The 25,730-nt window shown below is 41.0% G+C and overlaps 1 protein-coding gene across 1 annotated transcript; it reads left to right on the top strand.

The window, feature by feature from the left end:
• Positions 1-5,365: 5,365 nt before the first annotated feature.
• Positions 5,366-24,088, top strand: LOC119746270 (fibropellin-1-like). Its single transcript, XM_038223116.1, has 11 exons — positions 5,366-6,031; positions 15,348-15,402; positions 16,389-16,502; positions 17,018-17,131; positions 18,318-18,428; positions 19,025-19,135; positions 19,626-19,736; positions 20,338-20,448; positions 21,049-21,159; positions 22,327-22,638; positions 23,491-24,088. Exons 1-11 carry the CDS (start codon positions 5,675-5,677, stop codon positions 23,802-23,804), a joined length of 1,821 nt encoding a protein of 606 aa, XP_038079044.1. The 5' UTR covers positions 5,366-5,674; the 3' UTR covers positions 23,805-24,088.
• The last annotated feature ends 1,642 nt before the right edge of the window (positions 24,089-25,730 follow it).

The raw sequence follows: 25,730 nt of genomic DNA, 5'->3' as shown, positions 1-25,730 counted from the left end.
TTTTTCATCAACACAAAATTTCATCTTGAGGGGGCACATTTATGTCCTCAAAAGGGGCACTTGGGTAAATCTGGGGCCCCCGGTTCCGCCGCCCCTGCTCTAGGATAGGGCCCACGGTATTTCCGGGTATAAAACAGGTATATTTACCTGTTATGCTTATTAACGAAAACTTTTAAAATGAGTTGATAATTAATATTTCCGAAGTCCCGATAGTCCGAAGGTCCGATAGTCCGAAGGTTCTTTAGTCCGAAGGTTCGATAGTCCGAATGCACCACATTTTATAAGACGGGGTTCGTTGGTCCGAAAATGAAATATTTTTGCATATGACTACGAGCTTGTACTTTGGTGAAATTCGCTTGAAATGAAGCCCTAAAATTGCTCCATTTTGCAATAGAGCGCAGGCTTCATTTTTCAAAATGGCGATGCCGGGGGGATCCAGGAATTTTCGCAGGTGGCGGGGGGGGGGGTTTATCGGCAAAAAAATCTGAAATGTAGACACGTTTTTTCTCCGGACAATCCTCAGAAAATCAAAATGTGGGGGGGGGGGGGGGGGGGGGGGGCCTTGTACCATAATTTCAATGGGGGCGCTGTTCAAGTCCGACATTCATGAACACATTATCACAATATAATGTACATACATGTATACCCCCTAACCAAGCTGGCTCTGTTCGTATCGGGAGCAGGTTTTTTTTTGGCATTTTTTTTAACTTGAATTTCTTTTGGAATTTTTTTTGCCAGAGCTGGGGGGGGGGGGTTGACCCCCAAAACCCCCTCTGGTTCCGCGCCTGCGATGGAACACAGCACTACTTTTAAGGGTGATCATCTTCGGATTGAATTTTCTCCCCAAAGTGAAATGTCGACAAGTTTTTCCGTCAAAACAAATGGGGTGGGGGCTTGTACCATTTTCCCAAATAGGGGGCGCTCTTCAAAAACGGCCATAATGCAAACTACGCATTATGTGCCCATTTTCAGGGCGCATTGTAAGGGTTTTGGAGCTTGGTTTTCATATTCCTCGTTCATATCAGAACTCTCTAGGCCTATACCATTTTGGGAAATGGTTACTGCATGATAACACATTGTCCAAAATTTTAGTGCCAGTTCCCCCGCCCCCCCCCCTCCGGTTCCGCCACCCCTGCATCCCCTTTGCTACGCCCCTACTTACAAAATGTCACATTGCGACCACATTGATGCATGAACCATGGAAAAGTGTTTACACCATTGTGACATTGGCATTTGACATTTCCCCCTCCCCCATACTTAAATCCAATTACTTATTTTTCTCTCTCAATTCATCTCTCCATCGTCTGCGTTTCTTTACCGTGGATTTCAGATATTTAGTTACAGTTCGAAACGCACAGGGACGGTGTGGCAGGTAATTCTGTCCCCCCTGGTTAATGTGTCCCCCCGGACAGATTTACCGGGTCGTGACCCGGTAAATCTGTCCGGGGGTACACTTTTACCTAGGTAAACCTGTCCCCCTCTAGGTAAATCTGTCCCCCTGCACGACGGTAAATGTGTCCCCCCTGGTAAATGTGTCCCCGTGCAACGTCACAAGGCTAGCACCCAGACTGTATATTAGTAAAGTTATTAACTGTTTTTGCTCGGCGCCTTGCTAAATTCGGGAATGGTGCTTACGGCAAAGCACATGCAACTCCCGTTTTGATGACAACTTCGGGAGCGAGCGATTTGCATGGTGGGCGTGCGCGCGACTGTACCGCACCTACGGAGGGCGTGCGCGCGCTAGCGATAGGTTGAGTATTACTACGCGTGCCTTTTCTGCTTTCTTGCAGAAACATAGATCGGTTGATTAACATCTAAACGTTAATTTCATTTTGATAATCATTGATGAAGGGTGGACAAATCTAAAAATATATTCCCTGTGCGCTGAACTCATTATAATAACATCAATATAACAACTTATGCGTGCAAAACCAGGGGGGACAGAATTAACTGGAGGGGACAGAATTACCTGGAGGGGGACAGAATTAACGGGACAGGGGGGACACTTTTACCTAGGTAATTCTGTCCCCCCGGACACTTTTACCGGGGGACAGAATTACCGTCCACAACGGACGACCGAACGACTGGTCAACTGCAGGGTGTACAAAATCTATTTGGTCTTATTTTGGACAGAAAGCTAAAAAAGAAGTGGCGCACTGCTTTTTTTTCTCCATTGACTTAGATGAGCGATATATCAAGTCTATTTGGTTTAAGTTTTGACAGCTAGTCCATAATGTATATTTATAATTCAGTGGCTGCGTTCAAATGCCTTGGTCCTTGCACTAACTGAAGTAGTCGATATTTAATTAATAACCACCTATATTACGGTGACATGAAGTCACCATGGCAAGACGTAGATGACGCTGACTAGTCTCGGTACCGCCATTGAAGCGTGTAATAGATTTTTGCCATTAGGAGACCTTGGATAGAATAAATGATACCTTAATGGCCCTACCTTAGACCAACACGATCTACTGTATGGTTAATCACAATAGATTCATGACTGCATCTGTTGTGTAACTGGGGGTGGGGTGGGGTCACAGTGCCCTTCTCCAGCCCGAGGGCAAAAAAATGAGCTTTTTGTCGTTAAAAATCAATCGAGTACTTCTTCCAAAAATGAGATGCCCCGCCCTAGGTCTGAGCAGCACCTGTTGGTCCAACGGAGCTCTCTCTGTCTCTGGTCCGACGTCGATCTAAGCATGCAAATCTATGCGACCCCGCGCGCTAGCCAATCGGAGTCGACATGACGTCATTTCAATCCGAAAACTGGACTAAACTACTGACTGGTCACTTTGGATGCCATGTTTGTGTCATACAACACTGGGCGTATAGATCTGATAAAACCAGACATTGGCTTTCAAAACGGGTTACCGAAGACCCGATATAGAAGGCGCCCGCTGAATGGTCAGAATCTCGAGGTCAAGACGCAGTCTCGTTGCACAAATAATCGCCGAATCTGCTGGCATATCATAGACGCTTGACGTGCAAGGGGATATTCCATAGACTACGCCCTAGGTTCCATCCCCTGCAAGTTGAACCTAGTCACGCCCCTAGCATTGCATCAATACACTCATCAGCGCAATATTTGCCAATTCGAATTCAAACATAAAATAAACAATTGCTGACTACTGGGATGTTGGTGTTTTTAAAGGGAATGTATATACAACATTTGCTTTTGCTGCAATTTTCAGAAATAAATGGATTCGGAGGATTAGTATGTTATAGAAAATATTGTTAAACTGACTTGCTTCACGTTTTGGGTTTGGAGATGCTAGAAAATCCAAGAAAACCAACCATGTTCTTGTAGTCTGGTTCCCTGACCCCACTTAATATGAAACGGAACAATGTATAGACTTTGGGGAATCGTAAGGTCAGAGAATCAGTCTAGCAGCTTGTACCCATTCACAGGTGTGTAATCAATTGCTAAGGAAATGCGGAATAACTAAATATGAAAAAATAGGAGTTTTTGACAAAAAGCCAGTTTTCTCCAACGCTGGTCGGCCGACCAGCGCTGGAAAAATACAAGTTTTCTTGAAAATGTCAGCACACCGGAAGCCCTGATTTTACAGGATGCTTTGGACTGTCATTCCCAAACAATCCAGTAAGATATTTTGTGATAATTTAATCATTTCGTTTTTTGATGTTTGGAAATGTTGTATCTTCTCTTTAACGCAGAGGCAATTTATATGCAAAGAAGTACATGTGAGGTAATTTATTTTCAGCGCAGTGCATAATGAGTGAACGGTTATTTTCACAGATTATACACGTTGCTGTTCTTGCCAATGAAATTCCACTATTCAAGACTCGATAAAGCAAACGCGTTTATCACAATACTGTTGACCACGCTCTATTTATGAGGCTTCGACAAGTGAAGTTTCAAACGTTAATAAAAATGAACCAAAAATAACTTATATCCTTTTTCCCTTTTGGTCTTTAATAATAATAATAATAATAATAATAATAATTACCCTGGATTGGAAATTTGGGAGACATCCCCATAGACTTGGGCACATATTTTTTCAAACTTAAATGTGCCCTGTCCTTTTTCCACGAATTTCGGTGTGTTTACTAATTAGACCACGAGCAACAAAAATAACATTATTCCGACAACAACATTTTGCCTCTAAAGGGGGGCTGTGACATTAGGGAGACATGATACGTATTATTAAAACGCGTTTAATTAAAGATCAAAGCGCTTCTGTATTATTATTACTCCTGATCATCAGGCCAATGAAAATATTCAAATGAAAACATTGAAATGAAACATTCTAAATATAATCTCAGCTCCCTGAGGAGTATACAGCTCGATGCAACCATTCGGCGCAAGGCAGCTAGAATCAAGCACAATGACCATCTCTGCCCTCACAGGCACCCATTTTCTTCTGGGTGGAGAGAAGCAATGAGCGACAAAAGTGCCTCGCCCATGAGGGCGCACACCACAGCGGCACAGCCCCAGGCGAGAATCGAACCCACAACCTGCAGAATTACCCGCAGACCACCAGCTCAATGCAACACCCCGCGGTCTTTAGGGGAAAAAAGCGTTAACTCGATCCACGTTACCTCCTCCACAAGGTCATGTTAATAATTGAAAGTTACCATGCATCATCCCAAGATGACCCCGTGACAAAGGCAAGTGTGTGTTAGCCGACTCGTTAAGTGGTGCTGGAATTTACTACCTTACGGAGACATGCACACAATAGGGAACAAAAGATTGTATACGTCTCCACAAGAATTTCACGAAATAGATATATGGATTTTACTCGAAAACTAGGAATTTCCAAGGTAGGTTGATTTGTCGCAAATGGAAGAGTTTTAGAAAAGGGATATTTAGTCCAAATTTCAGCCCAGGAAATTAATTCTGGTTAAAATAGAGCATTTTGAAACGTCAATTTTAAACTCGAAAACTTTACTACACGAGAACAAAGAAATGTCTCCACAAGAATACAAATTCCAGAATGCGTGCTCTTCAATGTGTATAGCAAATTAACTACTCGACTGTAAAGTATCGCGGTTTTGTTTCCAGTTTAAAATCTCTCTCTCGGCGACAATATGAGTTCCGATCACTAACCTATCAATTTCTTAACTGAGATAAATTCTACTCACTACGTTTTACGCATGAACGCAATTCTTGGTAAGAGGTGAGTGGCTGCGTGTCCAAATGGAAGATTATGTTTTTGATTCTTCAACCTAAATAATAAATAATGACATATGACGCCAGTCACGCCAATAAGGACGCCAAACTGGCGGTGTTTGTCTCAAATAATCGGCGCAGAAAAAGATGAACCGGTAGCTGTTATACTTAGAAAAATCTCTATTAATACACATCAGCAGGACCATACCAGCTATTCGATCAAAATACCATTCGGCGCACGACAGCACTCAATCCGCCTCCGGCCGGCGTGAGGTCACTGCTCATCATTTTTTTAACAACAAGCTTAGATACGCACCTCAGGCTCGAGTGTTAACTGGTGCATGGGAGCCGTAAATTCGGTGTAGGCCTAGTGTATTTCATCCAGAATAGTTTTCTGTCGTATCCTATACGCTCGGAGAAAAACAGGGAGGTCCTCAAGAGATGGCGATTAATTGATACTTCTGGTGATTCTGGAAATAAGGGACTGTGGGATTTCAGATTTTTTTGTTTTGTTATCGGGAGGAGAGAAGTTGATGAGAAACCATGGCCTCCAATGCGGCCACACTTCTCTACGCAACAGCAGCAGCAGCATGCGTCGTCTTCGCAGTACTACCGTGGGTCCACGGCATAGAATCGTCCTGGGGTCACCGCGGTTTTAAGGTCCATTGTGAGAAGGGGATCCGTCTTGGTGACGGGGACGCCGGCTTGGGAGTCTCCCGTAAGACGTCATCCAAAGCCCAGTGTCTGCGGAGCTGCTTTGCTCGCCCCGAGTGCGAGTCTATCAGCTACTCGCCCGAGACGGGCCAATGCTACATGAGCGACTCCACCAAGGGTGTAGCTGGGGCATCTCAGGATGAGGGATACGTCTACTGCGGACCTGACCAGGATGAAGTGTGGGAGGTATTTTCTTTTCCTTTCTGTCCCCCTTTTCTATTTTTAAACAGATACATGAACAAAATCTTGTGACATTCGTTGATATAAACGACCGAAACGATAAGTTACACGCGCTTTCAATATCTAGCAAGCCAAAACACGGCATGTGAAAAAAAATATCTGCGGCGATTTTAACTAATTCACTTTGTTGTGACGTTACTACGCTGTTACCACTCCTAGTTACATTTGGCTAGAAAAACATTCACATTTGCACCCGGCTGACTACAGCTAGGGTCAGATTGGTTTGGTGTGCAAGATGGACTGTATTCTAGTCAATTCAAACCAGAGTATTTTGGAGTGTTTAGGGAATGGGACACGCCCCCTCGAGGCCCCGCCTCTCATTGCGTCCTCTCTCGGAATTCGGAAGGCAAAAAAGAGCATAAAACACTGGAACTTATAGGTTTTCCCGGCGAATTTCGGAATTTTTCTAATCAGTTTCATTATCAGCCATTCAATTTCAGGTGAGTTTGGCACATGTGGTCAAATTGGGGTTTCTTTTTAATTTTGGGTTCATTCAATTTCATTTTTAGGCAGCCAAGATTTTGCTCTGAATGTTCATTTTCATTTTCGAGCATCCTATTTCGTTTTGCTGCATTCAAGACTTAAATTGTAGCAGTCTTAAATTAAGTCTTTGCAACCTTTTGACGGTTGACGCATTCAAATTAGCGAACATATGTGCGCTTATTACGTATAACCATGCTTTTCGTTTCTTTTTCGTTTATGGGCAATCGCTTTCATCGTTTGGTCATTTTAATTAGTAAGGTTTTTTTTAATCGATATATTTTCATAGTTTCCTCCGAGGTTCATCCCCCCCAAACAATCTTGATGACTGTAACATTTACAAAGTTACATATTAACTGATATGATGGAAGCAAGATGTAACGATATAATTAATTGAAATAAAGGGACTAAGATAATTTCTTTTTCACTGTTGATCTTTTCTACTTGTTTAAACGTTTGAGCAAGGGGCATATTTACGTTGACGACTTCTTGAAGTGCAAGACATCGGTATGGTTGTATCATCGGGACACTTCTCTTGTGTTATTTCGTAAATGTTTTCTTGCGTATGTCTGACCGAACACTTACCGTATTTAAAGGGCCCATGCAAAGTTAGTTTTCAATACAAACCTTGAAATATACACATTATGCCTTCTCCGTTTTATGCTAATGCAACCTTAGTTTCACATTCATTAGAATACCTGTGATGGCATTCCGGGCATGATTAATGTTACATGGCTATTTAAGCACAAAAAATTGCTAGAATTTTGGATATTTTGCTGTTATAAATTTCTTTCATTTGGTGATTCTTTGATGTGTCAGTATGCATGGCAGTAAGCCAGTGAGCAACCCTTTCCCACAAATGTTTTCTATTAGAAAATTTTGGATGAATAATTTGAAAGAAAACCCCCAAAACTGAACAGTGTCTTCCTGAAATGACATGACAGTAACAGCGCGCTCATACGTAGTCCGGAAAAGCATGGACACTTTTAAATGTTTAACCCTAAAATGGCCGGTTGTTTTGACCATCTCTCAGCCGGGGGGCAGATTCCGCCCCCGGTCCCTTTAGGGTTAAAGAAATGCACTTTTGCAATAAGATTAACCCAAAAAATGTTGTTAAATGTGTAGTTTTCGCACATTTCACAGTAGTGAAGAGTTGCACAAAAAAAAAATCCTGAGAAAAATACATGATTTACGCTAAGGAATACGTACACGTATGAAGTCTTAAAAGATGTTTGACAAAATGTGAAATATGTTTGCCCATTAATGAAAACGAATGCCCGATCAACCCCTTACTGCTGGTTTAGACAAAATTGAATGAACAACGCGATATTTTATTATGAATGCATCTTTTACAGGGAGGAGTGAAGCTAAAAGGCGATAGATTGCTCGGATAGTGAAATTGAATGATTCTTTTTGATTGTCGAATGCCGATCTGCGTGTTCTTTCAATTTCAATCTAAATCGAATGAGCCAGGCGTTAAATTGAATGAAAACTTGGTGAAATTGGCCGGGAAAACCTATATTATCCATCCAGAAAATGAAACCTCTAACCTTAAAACTATACAGCGTGTCCCAATAAACATTGTGCATGAAGGCGTCGCTGATTTGCTCAAAAGGTGGTCTAGCTAATCAATTTTTATAATATTTTAAAGCCCATGGTATTGTTTATAATTGGTAAAAATATCAGGAAATTTCATCAATGCAACCAGAGATATCGTTGATTTTGTAAGGCCATTTTTCCCCCTCCTGTACAATTAGAATCCTGTAGTTAAGCTTAGGCCAATACATTTCAGCTGTCAAAGGAGATTGCATGTTCATTATCCTTTCAAAATCTTTGTCAAAGACTAAACACCCAGCATTTTGCATTCCAAGTTGTATTAGATTCAATTATACAATGATATATACCCAAAATGTTATCTGTGAACACCCTTATCCAAATGCAACATGAAGGCGACGCAATATTTCACTGCGTAACAGTCATGTGGTTGCGAAGGGCGTTTTCTAAAGGTTACATAGTTCATTTTGAATGAAACTACGTGTACACACATGTTCACGTTGGCGAGCGAAATCTTTGGAAATTAATTTCTCCCGTTTGGAAGACCATATCTTCATGCAACTTTCAGGGTTTACTTCCCTCATAATGACCCAAGTATGTGCTAAAAATCGTTGCGATGTGTTCATTTCTTTTCGTTGACATTGGAAAAATAGGCCTGGCTGCGTGCACTTTTGAAAGTTAGAACACTAGCGTTTGCAGTATCTGTCAATCTTTTCAAGACTCACAAAAATTAATAAGGTTCCTATTCATTATGGTATGCAGTATAAATTTGGAGAAAAGCCGCCTTCACGAGTTATTAATTGATAAATATCACCCTTTTTGCCGGCTTCCATTGGTCGATACCGTGACCCACGCCACAACACTCCGAGTGACGCTAATGAATATGCTAATCTACCATACTCGGTCAACCGTAGCGCCTACGGCGCTTTGCGGAACAATACACGTTGACTGTGTCGGCGGAAAATCCTCGTCGAAATTTTCCATGGAGATGGTTCTAGTTGGTACACTAGCGTTTGCAACAACAGACGGAGCTGAAATTCGGAATATTCTTAGATGATATAAGTGTTGAACTACTCGTGAAATAACAACTTGGAGAGATTCCTAAAAAATTGAGGTTCATACATGCATTTGGGGAAGTTTTTGGACGATTTCTTCCAGACTTGAAGGTCAGCCTTACCAGTAACCAGTAATGACGTTTCGGCATCGATGACCGAGATTTTTTCACTGACATGAAGTTTAGAGTGTAGTCTTCCATTATAAATTAACATTTCAATCACACTGAGCATATTTTCTGAGAAATACAACGTTCAAAAGTCATGTTTTTGGGGATGCATGGAATTCACTGCTCTATTAAAGCGTCTAAAAGTACGTAATCGGATTAGCTTTGCCTAACAACACCAGATGCTTTGCCTTAGCAACCACATGACTGGTAACACATACCGATAACCCAATAATATACAAGCAAATACTAGTGTGGAAATTACATTGTGCAGGTCGAAAAATACATTACCAAATTAAAGATATCTCCGGTTTGCATCGATAGATTTTTTTTCACCAATTATAAACAAGACCACAGGTTTGAAAATGCTATACAGTTTGCTTAGCTAGTCTGAACAACTTTGCGAAAACTATCGATGTTTATTGGGACACGCTGTATATTCAATTGCTGTATGTCCATCAATTTTATGCATAGCAGCCATCGTAGAGAGTGCAATATTTTCACACACATGATTATACCTATTTCTTTAATAAAATTACGGTGTCAAAAGAACATTATTTCCTCATATATTTCGCTCAAAACAATCTCCGTAATGGTTCCTGAGCTACTAGTGATAATACAGACTGCTAGCTACGCTTAATTGACCGTAAGCTTTGTAAGGGTACCATTCATTGTCACGCGTTGTAATGCGGTAAATTACCGTACAATTCACGACTAATAGGTACCATCAATTTACCATTGTCGTAATTTTTATCTGTTTTTTTTTGGGGGGGGGGTGTTACAGTGCATGCTTTTCTTATTAATTTTACTGTACGTCAAAGCACAGTTTTCAAAACAATCTCATAGCGGCTACCTATATTGCTGATATCAACAATGACAAATGTCTGCTTTGACTACTGCCAAAAGCATTTTCCATGAACGGACAAGCATCAGATGCGCTGATGTAACTATGGCAACAACGTGTGCCAAAATACAGGTAGTCTATAAGTATAGATTTTCCCGTCCAATTTCACCAAGTTTTCATTCAATATTTTTATTTGCTCATCGGACCAATTCAAGGAATGGTATCGAAGCATTGTGCCATGTGTTGTTCAGAATGGACTGGTTGTTTTCTGTGAAAACAGGCACAATGCTTCCGTCATCACTGTAACTGGAGACTGTCCACTGCCCTCCATATACAAATCTGCATAACCCATTGGCTGTTAGAAGTGGACTGTCCGCCATATTGCCAGTCCCAGATTAATAGATTTATAAAGAAAAATATCAAATTGGATTGATTTTTTGTAAAAAACAAAATTAAATGGCAACAAAATATATTTGATGTAAATGCACACTTTTAGACTTTTGTGTACACTTTTAGACGACTTAAATCGAGAGGGATCGGGAACCAGCGCGCAGCTTCACTTTTTTGTACAGCTCAGAATGGTCCACGAGCGGTGTTTTTATTTGCAGCACACATCGTCAATGGTCTTTGGATCATGATTATTTAGCTAGAGTTCGATGTTTATTCATAAGAAAATTAGAATGACGTCACACCATTGCTATCACTCAATCATGCATGTACACTAAAGCGTTTCAAAGAACGGCTTTCGTCGAGCTGCCACATGGGTAGTGGAATGAACTATGGATGGCAAGATCTGTGGTTCGAACCTGTGTCCATTTTCATTGAACCTTTTTGTTCGTTGAGATAAGTTTAATAAGCCTCTGTACTGATGACGTCACACTTTGTTCACATGTGCACTTTCCTATGGAGCCAGTGGGGGCCCCGCGGTCCACTGAGCACCATAGGAAAGCACACACGTAAACAAAGTTTGACGTCATCAGTACAGAGGCTTATTGAAGGGAAAACACTACGAGAAGCTAAGTGTCTTCCCTCCACTCAGCGTAAGTAAATATTCATGTTAGGTTGCGTGATGTGATTGGTTAAAAGACGACGTATGCTGGGAAAAAAGGTGCGGCCCACGTGCTATCCAGATTTGTTTACATGGAGATCAGTGGGACCGTCATTATGCATGGGTGTTCAGAAACATCGCTCCTATTAGCTGCTCCTGCCCTGGCATGGTACTTGATCATTTTTACCGCCAAAAATCTTGAACAATATAATTAGTAGTAGCGGATCTAGAGGGGGGGGGGGTGGTGTTGGAGGTTGCAACCCCCCACCCCCACCCCCACACCCCCGTTCAGCTGCTGACTAATGTTATGACACAAGTAAAATGGGGCCAAAAATAATAAGCGGAATGCTAAAGTTCCTAAATGTATTCTTGAATTGCCTTAGAATGCAGGAGAAAGCATCGTAGCCTTCAATATTTTCCGGGGCATACCCTTGGACCCCCCTAGCAGGACGCGTTTTAGACCCCCCCCCCTCCGGTTTTTAGATCCTTGCAATGGTACACTATGGAGACCGAAGTTCATAAAGCAGATCCCAAACACGCGTTTAATTCGCGCTCGCGCCAATTTCGGAAAATGTTCTTCTGCAGTCTAGTAAAGTCATTTACGTGATGCTTGAAACATATCACCTGATTGAATAAAGATGTCATGGGATTTGAAATATCTTCATAAAGTTTAGATTTAGGGCCTGCACAATGAAAAGCGAGGCATCACTGTGGCCTGCTACGTTAGGTCGGGGTCCAAATGCTGCAGGTTACGGGTTGGAGTGCCCCGAAGTTTTACATTTTATTTTGTTTCCCCAAAGCGAATTTTCTCTCTTAAATTGTGTTTAATCAATTCCTACCAATCGACGAAATAAACTTCAATTTGTTTTCCTCTGATTTATGGCCCTGGAGGATTTTAGGGGAGTTAAGTCCGAGAACCAGTCCGTTACCACCTGATGCATGTGCATTATAGTATTTGACCATACTTGCTTGTAGAACAAGAAATGCTTGCCAGTAGTTCAGTTCGACTCGCCCAAAAGTTCAATTATTGATCAGTTATATGACCTTCGCTGAGTACGACAACGTGTAATCAAATATGTGCATCGTTACAATGAATTAGTAAACGCCTACTTCAGGATGAACACGTTCGATGGATATATATAGAAACTATAAAATGAACGTTAAACTTCAACCCTCCCTTGTTATGTCAGTCAACAAATCGATGTACGGACCTTGAGAAATATATAGCAATCATGTAGCTCCATGAAGCAATGAAGACTTTTGAACTATGGGTTTGCTGCATTACTAGTCCAGTGCCCAGTATAATCCTCTCCATAATAAATCGAGTCGCATGACAAGGAATGTAGTATAATGTCTTTTTCATAGTTATTTATGACACGTGAGATTGCATTATTCAAATGAATGGGTTTTTTTATGTTTACCTAATTTTTCAGGGACTAACATAATATAGAAATCTAAATAGAGAAATTGAGGAATAACACATAATGCCTATATTTGACCTTACCAAACACACACTGACAGAGGATGTCTTAAAACAATTGCCTAAAGTTGGTTGATACGTTTTTTTTCTTCAAAATGTCAAATTTCTTTTCCGAACGAAATTGGAATGAGTACAATGTCCTGTAACAAAAATATGTGCTTGTTTGCATTAACGCATGCGTTTATATAGTTTTGAAAAGCGGTTTTACACAGCGCGCTCCAGTTCAAAAAGTTTTGAGCGAAACACTTTGAATATACATATCTAGTGACGTACAGCCACGTATTCATGTATGTTAATTTTGGAATCACGCGTTTTGTATTAGCCTATATAGCATCGTGGACCGATCCGGCGACTTTTACGTCTTTTCCTCTCAGAGGATTGCAAAAAGCGTAGTTATTTTCAAGTGTAGATTTGAGTGGTCGCACTAATGGCATATCGTGTACGTGCCTTTTGGCTGTGGCACCCGAAAAATAGATTTTCAAATTGAATTGATAATTGTCTAGCATTGCATAAGTGATGAGCTTTCCAATGAGATATCGCACGAAAAAAAAATCGGCCGACAATAAGTAACCAATTAAAAAATTTCGACTTCATTCCCTCCCAAAACTTGATGACTGTAAAATTTACAATGTTACAAATTAACTGATAGGCCCTATGAGGGAAACAAGATGTAACTACGAATTAATTAATTGAAGGGACTAAGATAATTTATTTTTCACTGTTTATCTTTTCTACTTGTTTAAACATTTGAGGAAGGGTCATCTTTACGTTGACGATTTCTTGACGTGCAAGACATCGGAACACCTATGTTTGGCAATGGTTGCACCATACCATCTGGAACATTTCTCTTGAGTTATTTCTTAAATGTTTTCTTGCGCATGTCTGACCGAACACTTACCGTATTCACAGGGTCCTATATGCAAAGTAAGTCTGCAATGCAAACCTTGAAAATACATCTTTGTGTCACATTTAACCTTATTTGCAAGTTTCGTTTTCCATTTTGAGGGGTATTTTTGGTGCCTTCTCCGTTTTATGCTAATGCAAAGTTTCATATTCATTAGATAACCTGTGATGGCATACCGGGCATGATTAATGTTACACAACTATTTCAGCAAACAAAGTTGCTAGAATTTTGGATATTTTGCTGTCATAAATTTCTTTTATTTAGTGATTATATGATGTGTCAGTACATGGCAGTAAGCCAACGACCAACAACGCGATACTTTTAAAATGAATGCATCTTTGATACGGACGAGTGAAGCTAAAAGGCGATAGAATGCTTGGATAGTGAAATTGAATGATTCTTTTTGATTGTCGAATGTCGATCTGCGTGATCTTTCAATTTCAATTTAAATCGAATGAGCCAGGCGTTAAATTGAATGAAAGCTTGGTGAAATTGGCCGGGAAAACCTATATAAACTACAAGCATCATAGCATACAGTCAGCTCGCAAGCTATTAAAACGAAATCGAAGGGAAACTGGGGTAACAAGATGGTCTATGAAGAAATTTAAAAAAAAAGTGTCTAAAATATGACACGGACACAGATGACGAAGGAAAACTACATCGTAAAAAAAGTCATGTACAGCAATTTATGAAATTAAATGCACCATAACGAATCATGCATTCGAAAGAACATATTGTTGATTAACAAAGGATATTGAGTTTATGCGCCTGTGAATTTTATTGCTTGGCCTTCATCAAGATCTTCATTGAGATGTATAACAACATGTAGAAAGGAAAGACTACGAGCCGAGGAAAGACTACGATACGAGCCAATACGGTGAATTATGTATTTGACGGTTATGAAAGATTGAACGTAGTGCAGTATTATTCCATCAACCATTTCCATAAAAATATGAATTGAAAACATTTTTTTATTCAGCCAAATAGGCCTAGCTATTGAAAGATTGAAATTAACAACACAGGGAAGAGTCGAACTTTTCCCTTATTTTCTGTTTCCACAAATATCCGTGGAGTTTCACAAAGTCGCCGACACGTGTTTTGCCGTTCATTATTGATATATTGAAGTTGGTGTATGCGTGCTTTGTGTGTGGAACCTTGATAAATGGATTTTTTTAAATTAAATTAATAATTTTCTAGCATTCCGTTAGTTATGAGCTTTCGAATGAGAAATAGCAGGAAAACAATTGGCCCATGACGGGCAATCAATTATTAATTTCAACTTTTGAATGAGCGGGACACTCCTAATTCGTTCTGAATAGTGTGCGCAATTTCTGAACTGGAGCGCGCCATTTAAAACCAATTTTTAAAATCTGTATAAAAGCCTGCAAAAACAAACAAGCACAGTTATTTGTTACAGGACATTATATTCCATTACATTTCGTTCTGAAAAGAAAATCTAATTTTTTTAAAAAGCACGTTTATGACAACTTTAAATGTTTCATGTTTGTTTGTTGTTGCGAAATCTCACTGATCTGTTTGTTTTAATTTGCAAGTTCTTTACTGAGGGTTGGCATTTTAGTTGTATTCTTACTACAATCTGTGTCCGACTCTCAATTTACATGCAAGATCCTTGAAGAATGATCAAAACAAACACAGGGACCTAATTCGACTTGGTACTTTGAAGTGTATAGGATAAGATAGTATGTTTATATTTTTGTCATGTTTTCATTCAGAGAACCGCTATTACAGTGGAACTCCCCACAACGACATTGATGCCAACCACACTGGGTAAGTTTAATTGGTTTCGAGTGATCGGAGTCGCTTTGAAGAGAATTGAATCCGATGTGATTAACTGCATTTGGAAAAAAATAAGTGGTAGGCCTACAATTTTCTACATGAACTGAGCATAGGATATGAAGCTCAGTAAGACGTGTATTGTTTTGGTTTTCATTTCCGTACGTCTACAATGGTACTGAGTGTAAAACTTTGTGAAATACGTACATGATGAGAACAGTTTTGAGCTTTGATTTGTGCAACAAAAGTTAATCAAATGACGGCTGAACTAAAAATCACCAGAAATTACAGGGGCTTGGTAGTGAAACAACAAAGTCTCAATCTGAACCATTAGTAAAAACTTGTGTCAACTATTTCTTCGGCGGGACAAATAATCATTTCTGGGCCAATATTACATTGGGTGTTATTTTTTTGTCCGACTTAGCTGCCTGAACAGAATTAAAGACGGAAAGAAGAATCCAAATAAAAAAGAAAGATCACAAACTGTAGGTTTTCATATCATGGAATTGAGTTCAGACCGATTCCTGCAGTAAATTAATCGGAATGGAATTCACTTGGTATCTTGTACCAAACCATGACCCTCCCAGTTCGTTTTGCGAGTTTTCAATAACTGTGATCGTCTCGCAAGTTCACGCTGTGTCTATTCAGTGTTGTTGTCCATCACAAGCTCTCACAACTCCATCACAAGTCCGTCACAAACACCCAAGTCTCTAATTATGTCAAAAGCTATGTACGTGAACTGTGAAAAAGGGATTCCTTTGTCGTTCATCTCTTGTTACTTGTGACGGGGTCTACCTGATGTTCATCAATACCTATGTTCCCCAAAATCCTTACAGGGTTAGGGTTAGGGTTATATAGTTAGATGGTTAGGGAACATAGGTATTGGAGAACATAGGTATTTGGGAACATAGCTATGCACCCCTTGTGACCGGACTTGTGATCGACTATCTAATCACCTATAACATTGCTCATGTTGACAGAACCCAACGAGTGTGACAGTGACCCTTGCCAGAACGGAGCCGCTTGTAACGACGGCCCGGACATGTTCACTTGTGACTGCGCCCCTGGGTACGAGGGAACCACATGCAACACAAGTGAGTAGGATACATTTCGTTACCGTGAGTCTGAAGAATATCACGACATCAATTCGGGCGATTCACAATGCAGTGCGCCACCAAGAGTTTGCCATGGAGAGTTCATTTTTCCCAGTGCACTGTGGGAGATGGTCGACAAATTCGCAGCGCGGGACATTTGATATTGTGAGTTTTTTCCGGTCAGTGGTTTCGTAAGCGTATGGTTCGAGGATCTGTTTGCCCATTTCCTTTCTTGTTATCAATATGGTGTTTTTTGTAAGGCGGCAGAACACTATGCCCCAATCTATGACATATTAGCTCAAGTTGTCTACTGACACTCATTCAAAAGGGCCAAGTTTTGTCGACCGTAAACTTGAAAAATGGACTCTCCGTGGCAAACTCTTGGTGGCGCACTGCATTTTGAATCGCCCGAATTACATCTAAACTAATTACATTATATTCGTGTGTGAACTCATAACGTACACATTCAACAAATAGACAAGTATTCTCTTTTATACATGATTCATTTTGTTCAGATACTGACGAGTGTGGCAGTAACCCGTGTCAAAATGGCGCGAATTGTGTGGATGCCGTCAACGAGTATGCATGCACGTGTCTCGCAGGCTATGATGGCGTACACTGCGAAACAAGTGAGTTCACGATTTATTCGAAATGTAGACTGTTTCCAGTGCCGCAGCCATCTTGGAGGTGTCTGCTTTTGCTCAGCAGGGATATCGCTGATATCTATTGTACTGACTGGATAGCGCTTCGGGCCGTGGGGGATGAAGTCACTGGACGGCATTTTGAAGCTCCCTTTGGCCAAGTAAAAATATAACAACAAATATTAACATGAGTAAATTAACACTGTGGGCAAAATGAATGAAAACGTGTTTGATGATCCAAAATCGTTTCCTGAACTATTGTAATTATGTGCTTTATATACGGATCCGTGGGCTGTGGAGCTTTTTAGGGAGCTTCAAAATGACCACCGTCTGTGTACGAGCGCGAGGGCGACACGGTCTTCTTGTGCACAAACATTAGTCGAAGCCAACCTCGCCCCCAGGGCGTCGAGCAGTACGCTCCCACCACTATCTGCTCTCTCACCCTGGTATTGGTCATTTGCATGTGCACAATTTTTGCGCACGTATGCAAATGAGGAATAGTCTGGTGCCTGCCTGTACGTTGCATTAGCGTTTGTGTTTGTATGCGGTGTCTGGGGTAAAACACAATCAATTCGTCGCGCCGTGAGTTACAAAAACACGATTGTTTTCGACTGAGTTAAAATGTTACAATCTTATCCTGAAAACACGTCATGCACGTTGGAAATAACAACACTAACTACACGATATAAATCCATTACTAACCAATTGCGGTATCGAATCAGGATAATGGAAGAAAGTTTCCTATCCAGGGCTTACTATTGGAAACGAGGTTGGAAATAAAGTAAGCACTGGGGACGAGGTTGTGGTCGAAGCACTATCTAGTCAGTATAGTAGAGAGTTAATGAATAAGCGGGTTCGGTGTCTCTGTGAAGTAGTCCAGGTCAAAGGTTATTCGGGATAAAATCGCTGACGTGATGAGGTGCGATGTTACGCAGGCACGAGCGTCGTACGCCCGGCCGTCTACCCGCGCGTTCATACGCCTTCGATTATCCCGAATGACCCGTGACCCATATCATTGTGCGCATGCGCAGTTGAAAAACCAAACTGGCCTAGTGACATAACAAAATACACCTCAAAGATGACTGCTGAATGCAATCGATCTATTGACAATAATAAATAAATAATAAATACAAACAAATAACAAAATTGTATTCTTTTTATGTATTTATGACAGACATCAACGAATGTGCTAGCAGCCCTTGTCAAAATGGCGTCTGCAATGATGCAGTCAACAGCTACACTTGCACCTGTTCTGCTGGATATGAAGGAACTTTATGTGACACGAGTAAGACCTAACATTACTTCCCTACATTCTTGGACATCAAACAAAATCTTGTTCTCCCTAAATAATCATTTAACCATCCACAGCCATACTCCATGTACAAAAGACAGTGATAAAGTTTGTGGTGTATGTCATTCAGGGTCCATGTCATTATAAGGGCAGGTGGTAAGAATAACATGTATGGTTCTGCCGTGAGTGTGCCCCTTTGAATAGGGCGCCCTCTTGAGGACAGGTTTTACGCCCTCTGTGATACCCCCAGATACAAAGGACTGCCATTGTCACTGGATTTTAATTTAGAAAAAAAATCATTGACGATGAACTGTGCAAAACATCTACACATTAAAAGCAATGAGATTTAAGGAACTTTCCAATTGTAATAAATCTGTGAATGAAAAAGATATGCAAATTGATTATGTTATGAGCATACTGCATCCTTGTCAACTTCAGAGAGATTTATTCCACTCACTGTTGTACAATGGTTGTCAACACAAACTGAACACAGGAAGCAGTATCAATCGAGAAAAGTATTATGTTTAAACCAAAGAAAGAGAATTAGTATTGTGGAATAATTTTTGCTGTAATGTTCGTCTTTATGGCAGACACCAATGAATGTGCTAGCAGCCCGTGTCAAAATGGCGTCTGCAACGATGCAGTCAACAGCTACACTTGCACGTGCACTTCTGGATACGGAGGCACCTTGTGTGATACAAGTAAGACCCAATTTGACTTCCATTTTCTTTTTTACAGCAAATCGAAATGTTTCACTCCCTAGACTAAGCATATTAATCCTAAGTGTGCCAGTAATGGACTCCATTGAGTGGACTAGTGAGTTGTGGAGTGAAAGATATGTGTAACATTAATTGGAATCAGACAATCAGGAGGTTGGTATGGATGGCTAACCATCCCCTCCATCACCATCACAAGTACCACCGCCAAAACAAACCTCTTTTACAAATTGGACCAAATCCAAAGTTCTCTGAATAACGTCATCGCTCACATTGTGCACATTGATTCATTGCTCCAAGTTTTTGGAGACTGCCTTGTCTCTTCTACCCCCCCCCCCCCCCACCCGAAAAATCTTGGACTTCAACACCACCAAGACACCCCTTTGGAAATCAAGGGGGAAAAACAAGCCAAAATTGAAAAGTATTCTAAAACGCGTTGGTTTACTCGGTGTATTCTTCTCTGAATTTATGACAGACATCAACGAATGTGCTAGCAGCCCTTGTCAACATGGCGCCTGCAATGACGGAGTCAACAGCTACACTTGCACCTGTTCTGCTGGATATGAAGGAACTTTATGTAACACAAGTAAGACCTAACATTACTTCCGTACATTCTTGGACATCAAACAATATCTTGTTCTCCATTATCATTTAACCATCCACAGCCATACTCCATGTACAACAGACAGTGATAAAGTTTGTGGTGTGTGTCATTCTGGGTCCATGTCATTATAGGGTCGGGTGGTAAGAATGACATGAATGCTTGTACCGTGAGTGTGACCCTTGTATAGGGCGCCCTCTTGAGGGCACGTCTCACGCCCTCAGTGATACGCATGAGAAGATACATAAAACTGCCATTGTCACTTGGTTTTAGAAATAAAAAAGCGACTTCGTTGACGGAGTTATGTCCAAACAATCTGCTCATAAAAAGCAGTGAAATTTAATTCCAATTTTAATAAGGCTGTGAACGAGAAAGAAGTGTAAATTGATTTAAAATATATGTTAGGAGCTTACTGCATCCTCGTCAACTTTTAGAAAGATTTATTTCACGTACTGGTTAGAATATTATTCTGCCATCACAAACCGAGCACAGCAAGCAATATCAATCAAGAAAAGTATTATGCTGACACCAAACAAAGAGTATTATGCAATAATATGTTTGTGTAATATTCCGTCTTTTATGGCAGACACCAATGAATGTGCTAGCAGCCCTTGTCAACATGGCGTCTGCAATGATGCAGTCAACAGCTACACTTGCACCTGTTCTGCTGGATATGAAGGAACTTTATGTAACACGAGTAAGACCTAACATTACTTCCGTACATTCTTGGACATCAAACAATATCTTGTTCTCCATTATCATTTAACCATCCACAGCCATACTCCATGTACAACAGACAGTGATAAAGTTTGTGGTGTGTGTCATTCTGGGTCCATGTCATTATAGGGTCGGGTGGTAAGAATGACATGAATGCTTGTACCGTGAGTGTGACCCTTGTATAGGGCGCCCTCTTGAGGGCAGGTCTCACGCCCTCAGTGATACGCATGAGAAGATACATAAAACTGCCATTGTCACTTGGTTTTAGAAATAAAAAAGCGACTTCGTTGACGGAGTTATGTACAAACAATCTGCTCATAAAAAGCAGTGAGATTTTATTCCAATTTTAATAAGGCTGTGAACGAGAAAGAAGTGTAAATTGATTTAAAATATATGTTAGGAGCTAACTGCATCCTCGTCAACTTTTAGAAAGATTTATTTCACTTACTGGTTAGAATATTATTCTGCCATCACAATTCAAACACAGCAAGCAATATTAATCAAGAAAAGTATTATACTGATACCAAACAAAAATTATTTTGCAATAGTATTTGTGTGTAATGTTCCGTCTTTATGGCAGACACCAATGAATGTGCTAGCAGTCCTTGCCAAAATGGCGTCTGCAACGATGCAGTCAACAGCTACACTTGCACGTGCACTTCTGGATACGGAGGAACCTTGTGTGATACAAGTAAGACCCAATTCGAGCGATTCACAATGCAGTGCGCCACCACGAGTTGCCCATGGAGAGTCCATTTTTTCACGTTTACGGTCGACAAAACATGGCCCATTTGAATGAGTGTCAGAAGGCAACCTGAGCTCATTTGTTTTAGATTGAGGCAAAGCGTTCTGCCGCCTTACCAAAAACACCATATTGATAAAAAGAAAAGGAGAGGGCACACAGATACTAGAATCATACGCTTACGAAACTACTGACCGGAAATCAACTAACAATTTTAAATGTCCTGCGTTTTGAATTTGTCATCTATCTTTCACAAATGCACTGGGAAAAAAAATGAGCTCTCCGTGGCAAACTCCTGGTGGCGCACTGCATAGTGAATCGTCCGAATTGAACTTCAGTATTTTTTGACAGCAAATCGAAATCTTGCACTCACTGAAATAACCATCAATAATCCTAAGTGTGCCAGAAGTGGACTCCATTGAGTGGACTACTCTGTGGTGAGTTGTGAGTGAAAGATCTGTTTGACAATAATAAGTCTCAGTATCAATGACGTCATTAACATGTGCACTTTCCTATGGTGCTCAGTGGATCGTAGGCCCCCACTGGTTCCATAGGAAAGTACACATGTAAACAAAGTGTGACGTCATTAGTACAGAGGCTTATTTGAATCAGACAATCAGGAGGTTGGTATGGATGGCTAACCACCCCCTCCACCACCACAAAAACCGACTATTGTTAATTATTTACATATTGGACCAAATTCCACGTTCCCTGAATAACGCCATCACTCAATATTGTGCATTTTGATTAATTGCTTCAGGCCTTTTGTGTTGTATGTAAAGATTGCACTGTCTCATGTCCCCCGAAATATCTTGGACTTCAACACTCCCAGACACCCCTTTGGATAACCCTTGGGAGAAAACAAGCGATCGTTCCCGTTTTTGTGGGAGGCAAGGATTTATCCACAGGGACATTTTTTTTTACTAACCCTGTATGCATACGTATTTCAAGCCGTGTGTATTAAATGTCATATACACGTTCTGTGTGTGACACATACACACAAAATCAATACACACGTCCGTGTTTATCACACGTCCGCAGAGTGCACTACAATACACCTCATTACAATTAATTAAACGAGAAAAAGTTAGTGTTTGTTTCATTTGATACTTGCAGTATCAATCCGTTTGGTGAATGGTGCGACGTCAAACGTGGGCAGGGTGGAGGTGTGGCACAGTGGCGCCTGGGGCACCGTGTGTGATGACAATTGGGACATGAACGACGCCAATGTTGCCTGTCGTCAGTTGGGCTACCCGTATGCGACAAACTTCTACGGCTCAGCTACCCACGGTGCCGGATCCGGGGCGATTCACCTCGATAGTATAAACTGCGCTGGTACAGAAGCTAGCCTTGGCAGTTGTCCACATGGCGGATGGGGTGTGCACAACTGCGGCCATGGCGAAGATTCCAGCCTGAAGTGTTATCCAAGTACGTGGCTGTATTAATTAATGACAAGAAGATGTTGGTTTCTTTAAAACATTTCATTAATAATCACAGTCCAAACGTATAGTGCTAACAGATTTCCCCTTTCAGTTTCTAATCATTTGGCTGTCTCTTCCTTGGGGGGAAGCCCCCAGGAGTGTATTTCAGCAGTGTTTAGTCCAGTCCTTCACATGACAGTATATCAAATTAATTCGCAAGCTTTTCAACTGAACTGTGACAAAATCATTTGCTTGTTACTGTTCGTCAAAGTTGATTGTTGTTTGACTTAGGTTAGGCAGGCGCGGTTCTACGGGGGAAGTGGGCTGCAGCCCCCAATTTTTTGCTTAGAACCCCCCCCAACCCCCCCCCCCCCCAATTGCCAAAAAAAGGAAGTAGCAGTAGAGAATGTTAGAAGGTGACGTCACAGGCAAAAGGTCTCCGCCCCCCTCAAAAAATATTCGCCACAGCCGTCCAGGCACGGATCTAGAGGGGGTTGGTTTTGTGTCGAACCCTCCCCCGGCCCCCCGTTGAAAACTGTTGAAAATTGCATTGATAAGAATAACGTCAATGTTTGCCAGAGGCGTAGCCATTCTTGAGAAGGGTGAATTTGTACAGAGGTAATTTTTATAGTGTGTATGATTGTGGGATTTGATCAGCGCTCCCTATTCAAAGTTTGGTACGAAGCGCGCCTGAGGTTTGGACTTGTGATTCTCGTTTGACCGGACTTGTGATGGGCTTGACCACACCATTTTTAGGCTGACTATTTGTCAGATGGTGTATAAGCAACCCCGCTCTGGGGAAAAAACATTAAATTGTACGTATTATGATGATCATAAAGTATAATTTAAATCCTGACAGGGATTCGTCTGGTGAATGGTCCATTGTCCAACGAGGGCCGTGTGGAGGTCTACCACAACGGAGTCTGGGGAACGGTCTGCGATGACAGTTGGGATATCAACGACGGTCACGTAGCCTGCCGTGAACTTGGCTACCCGTCTGCCGCCCAGGTCTGGTCCTCTGCCTTCTATGGACAGGGCACGGGGGCTATACACCTGGATAACACGGCGTGTAGTGGCAGCGAGGCTAGCCTAGGAGCTTGCGGCCACAGTGGATGGGGTTCTCATAACTGCGGACACGGTGAAGATTCGAGTGTCAAGTGCAACCTGACCTAAGAACTACAGTTTGAAGGTACGATCTTTCAAGAGTGAAAGGAAAAATATTGGGCAAAGAAAAGGGATCCGCATTTACATTAAAGGTAATGTACAACATTTGTTTTTGCTGCAATTTTCAGAAATAAATGGATTTGGGAGGATTAAAATGTTAAAGCAAATATTGTTAAACTGACTTGTTTCACGTTTTCGGCTTGTACATAATGGACAGACCAAGAAAACCAATCATGTTCTTGTAGTTTGGCTCCCTGACACCACTTTAGATGAAACGGAGCAATCTGTATAGACTTTTGGGAATTGTAAGGTCAGAGAATCAGTCTGGCAGGCTTGTAGCTCTTCACAGGTGTGTAATCATCTGCAGAGAAAATGCGGAATAACTAAATATGAAAAATTAGGAGCAGTTTTTGAAAATCAGCCAGTTTTCTCCAACGCTGGTCGGCCGACAAGCGTTGGACAAATACAATTTTTCTTGAAAATGTCAGCTGGCACACCAGCAGGAGCGCCGATTTCACAGGATGCTTTAGACTGTTATTCCCTAACAATCCAGTAAGGTATTTCGTGATAATTTGATCATTTCGTTTTTTTGATGTTTGGAAATGTTGTATCGTCCCTTTAACATAAATTTTTATTTTATACATTGTGCCCACTTGTTTTCCATTTTGAAGTTGTCATGGTATTGTAATTAACAAAAGACATTGTGCATAACAGCCATCTTAGAGGGCATCGTTTGTTATTTTAATTCAGTAACAATGAATGCACAGCAGCTTACACCCAAGGTCAATATTTTAATGAGAAATACGAAGTCACGATTCCGTTTAATTGCAACAAATCAGCGAATAGGATTTGGCATATGCTGCGCGATATTATGTGAAACATTGGAATGATGTTCGTGTCCACAATCTTGCACGTCCGGGCTTTCTAGCTATTTGCAAAGTGCAATGAATTATGTAATGGTGTATAATAATGTACATGGATCAATTCGAAAACAAATTAACGACAACATTTAGGTATAAGGTGAAGCGTCACGCTTTTGTACCCTAACCTATCGACAGACAAGTGGACATGACCGAGAAACAAACAGAGACAGCGACAAAGGACAAAATGGACAACAATCAGACGCACAAAGACACAACCTAGAAAAACAGAAACTGGTATGAGACGAGAGCATACATTTAGATTCATAAATTATAACTAATTATTCAAATAAGAATTGAGTGGATGTGAATTAAGGTTTTTAAACAAAGACAGAGAAGGAGGGTGATGATTTTAAGAAGTTATCTAGACTATTCCAATATGATATACCACGTTGAATAACACTTTAGATTTCTTCTTCTAGTGCTTCGGGTATTATAAAAATGAATATCAGATGTGAACATAAAGAAGGGGTTAAAACAAGTAGCTCGATGTCGATTTGCATTATGGTGGAATTGTAGCAAAACCCTCATACAGTTGTATGTTTAAATAGTATAACTCTATGAGGAAAACACACATCATTACTCCCAGAATGGCTTCGCTATAGCGCCCTCATTTACAAAAAAAAAAAGACCTTTGTGTATACATCGGTGCGTTCGAGTAGCTGACCCGGATCGATTCAGATAAAGGCACTGAGGCAGACGGGTTAGCCACGACATCCTCTGAATGACGTCAGAGCTGGTCTAACGGCACGGGACGATCTGGATGAGCTACTCCAATGCACCCATATTTGATGGAAGTAAAGCCTTGAGATTAACTTTGTCAATCAGGCGATATCTCAAGAAGAAATGTATCCATGTATCCATATGTATCTGCGTTGCAGTTGGGGGCTTAACGACTCTCGATCGCAGCTGCATCTCTTACCTCAAAATATCGTTCACGGGTCATTTTTGTACGTTTGTAACTCAAGTTAACGTCTCGTTAATAGTTTCATCAGTGATTTGAGTTGGTGACAAT

The sequence above is a fragment of the Patiria miniata genome, unplaced genomic scaffold, assembly GCF_015706575.1.
Source record: "Patiria miniata isolate m_02_andy unplaced genomic scaffold, ASM1570657v1 HiC_scaffold_12, whole genome shotgun sequence".
Classification (NCBI taxonomy): Eukaryota; Metazoa; Echinodermata; class Asteroidea; order Valvatida; family Asterinidae; genus Patiria; species Patiria miniata.
Note: the sequence above shows the minus strand (reverse complement) of the source record. Positions and strands in the feature narration are given on the sequence as shown.

Excerpts from the sequence above, each read along its gene's own strand:
- LOC119746270 (XM_038223116.1), top strand. The coding sequence starts at position 5,675 with ATGGCCTCCAATGCGGCCACACTTCTCTACGCAACAGCAGCAGCAGCA. Across the intron at positions 15,403-16,388 it reads ATTGATGCCAACCACACTGG|AACCCAACGAGTGTGACAGT; the intron begins GTAAGTTTAATT and ends TCATGTTGACAG. Across the intron at positions 19,737-20,337 it reads AGGAACTTTATGTAACACAA|ACACCAATGAATGTGCTAGC; the intron begins GTAAGACCTAAC and ends CTTTTATGGCAG.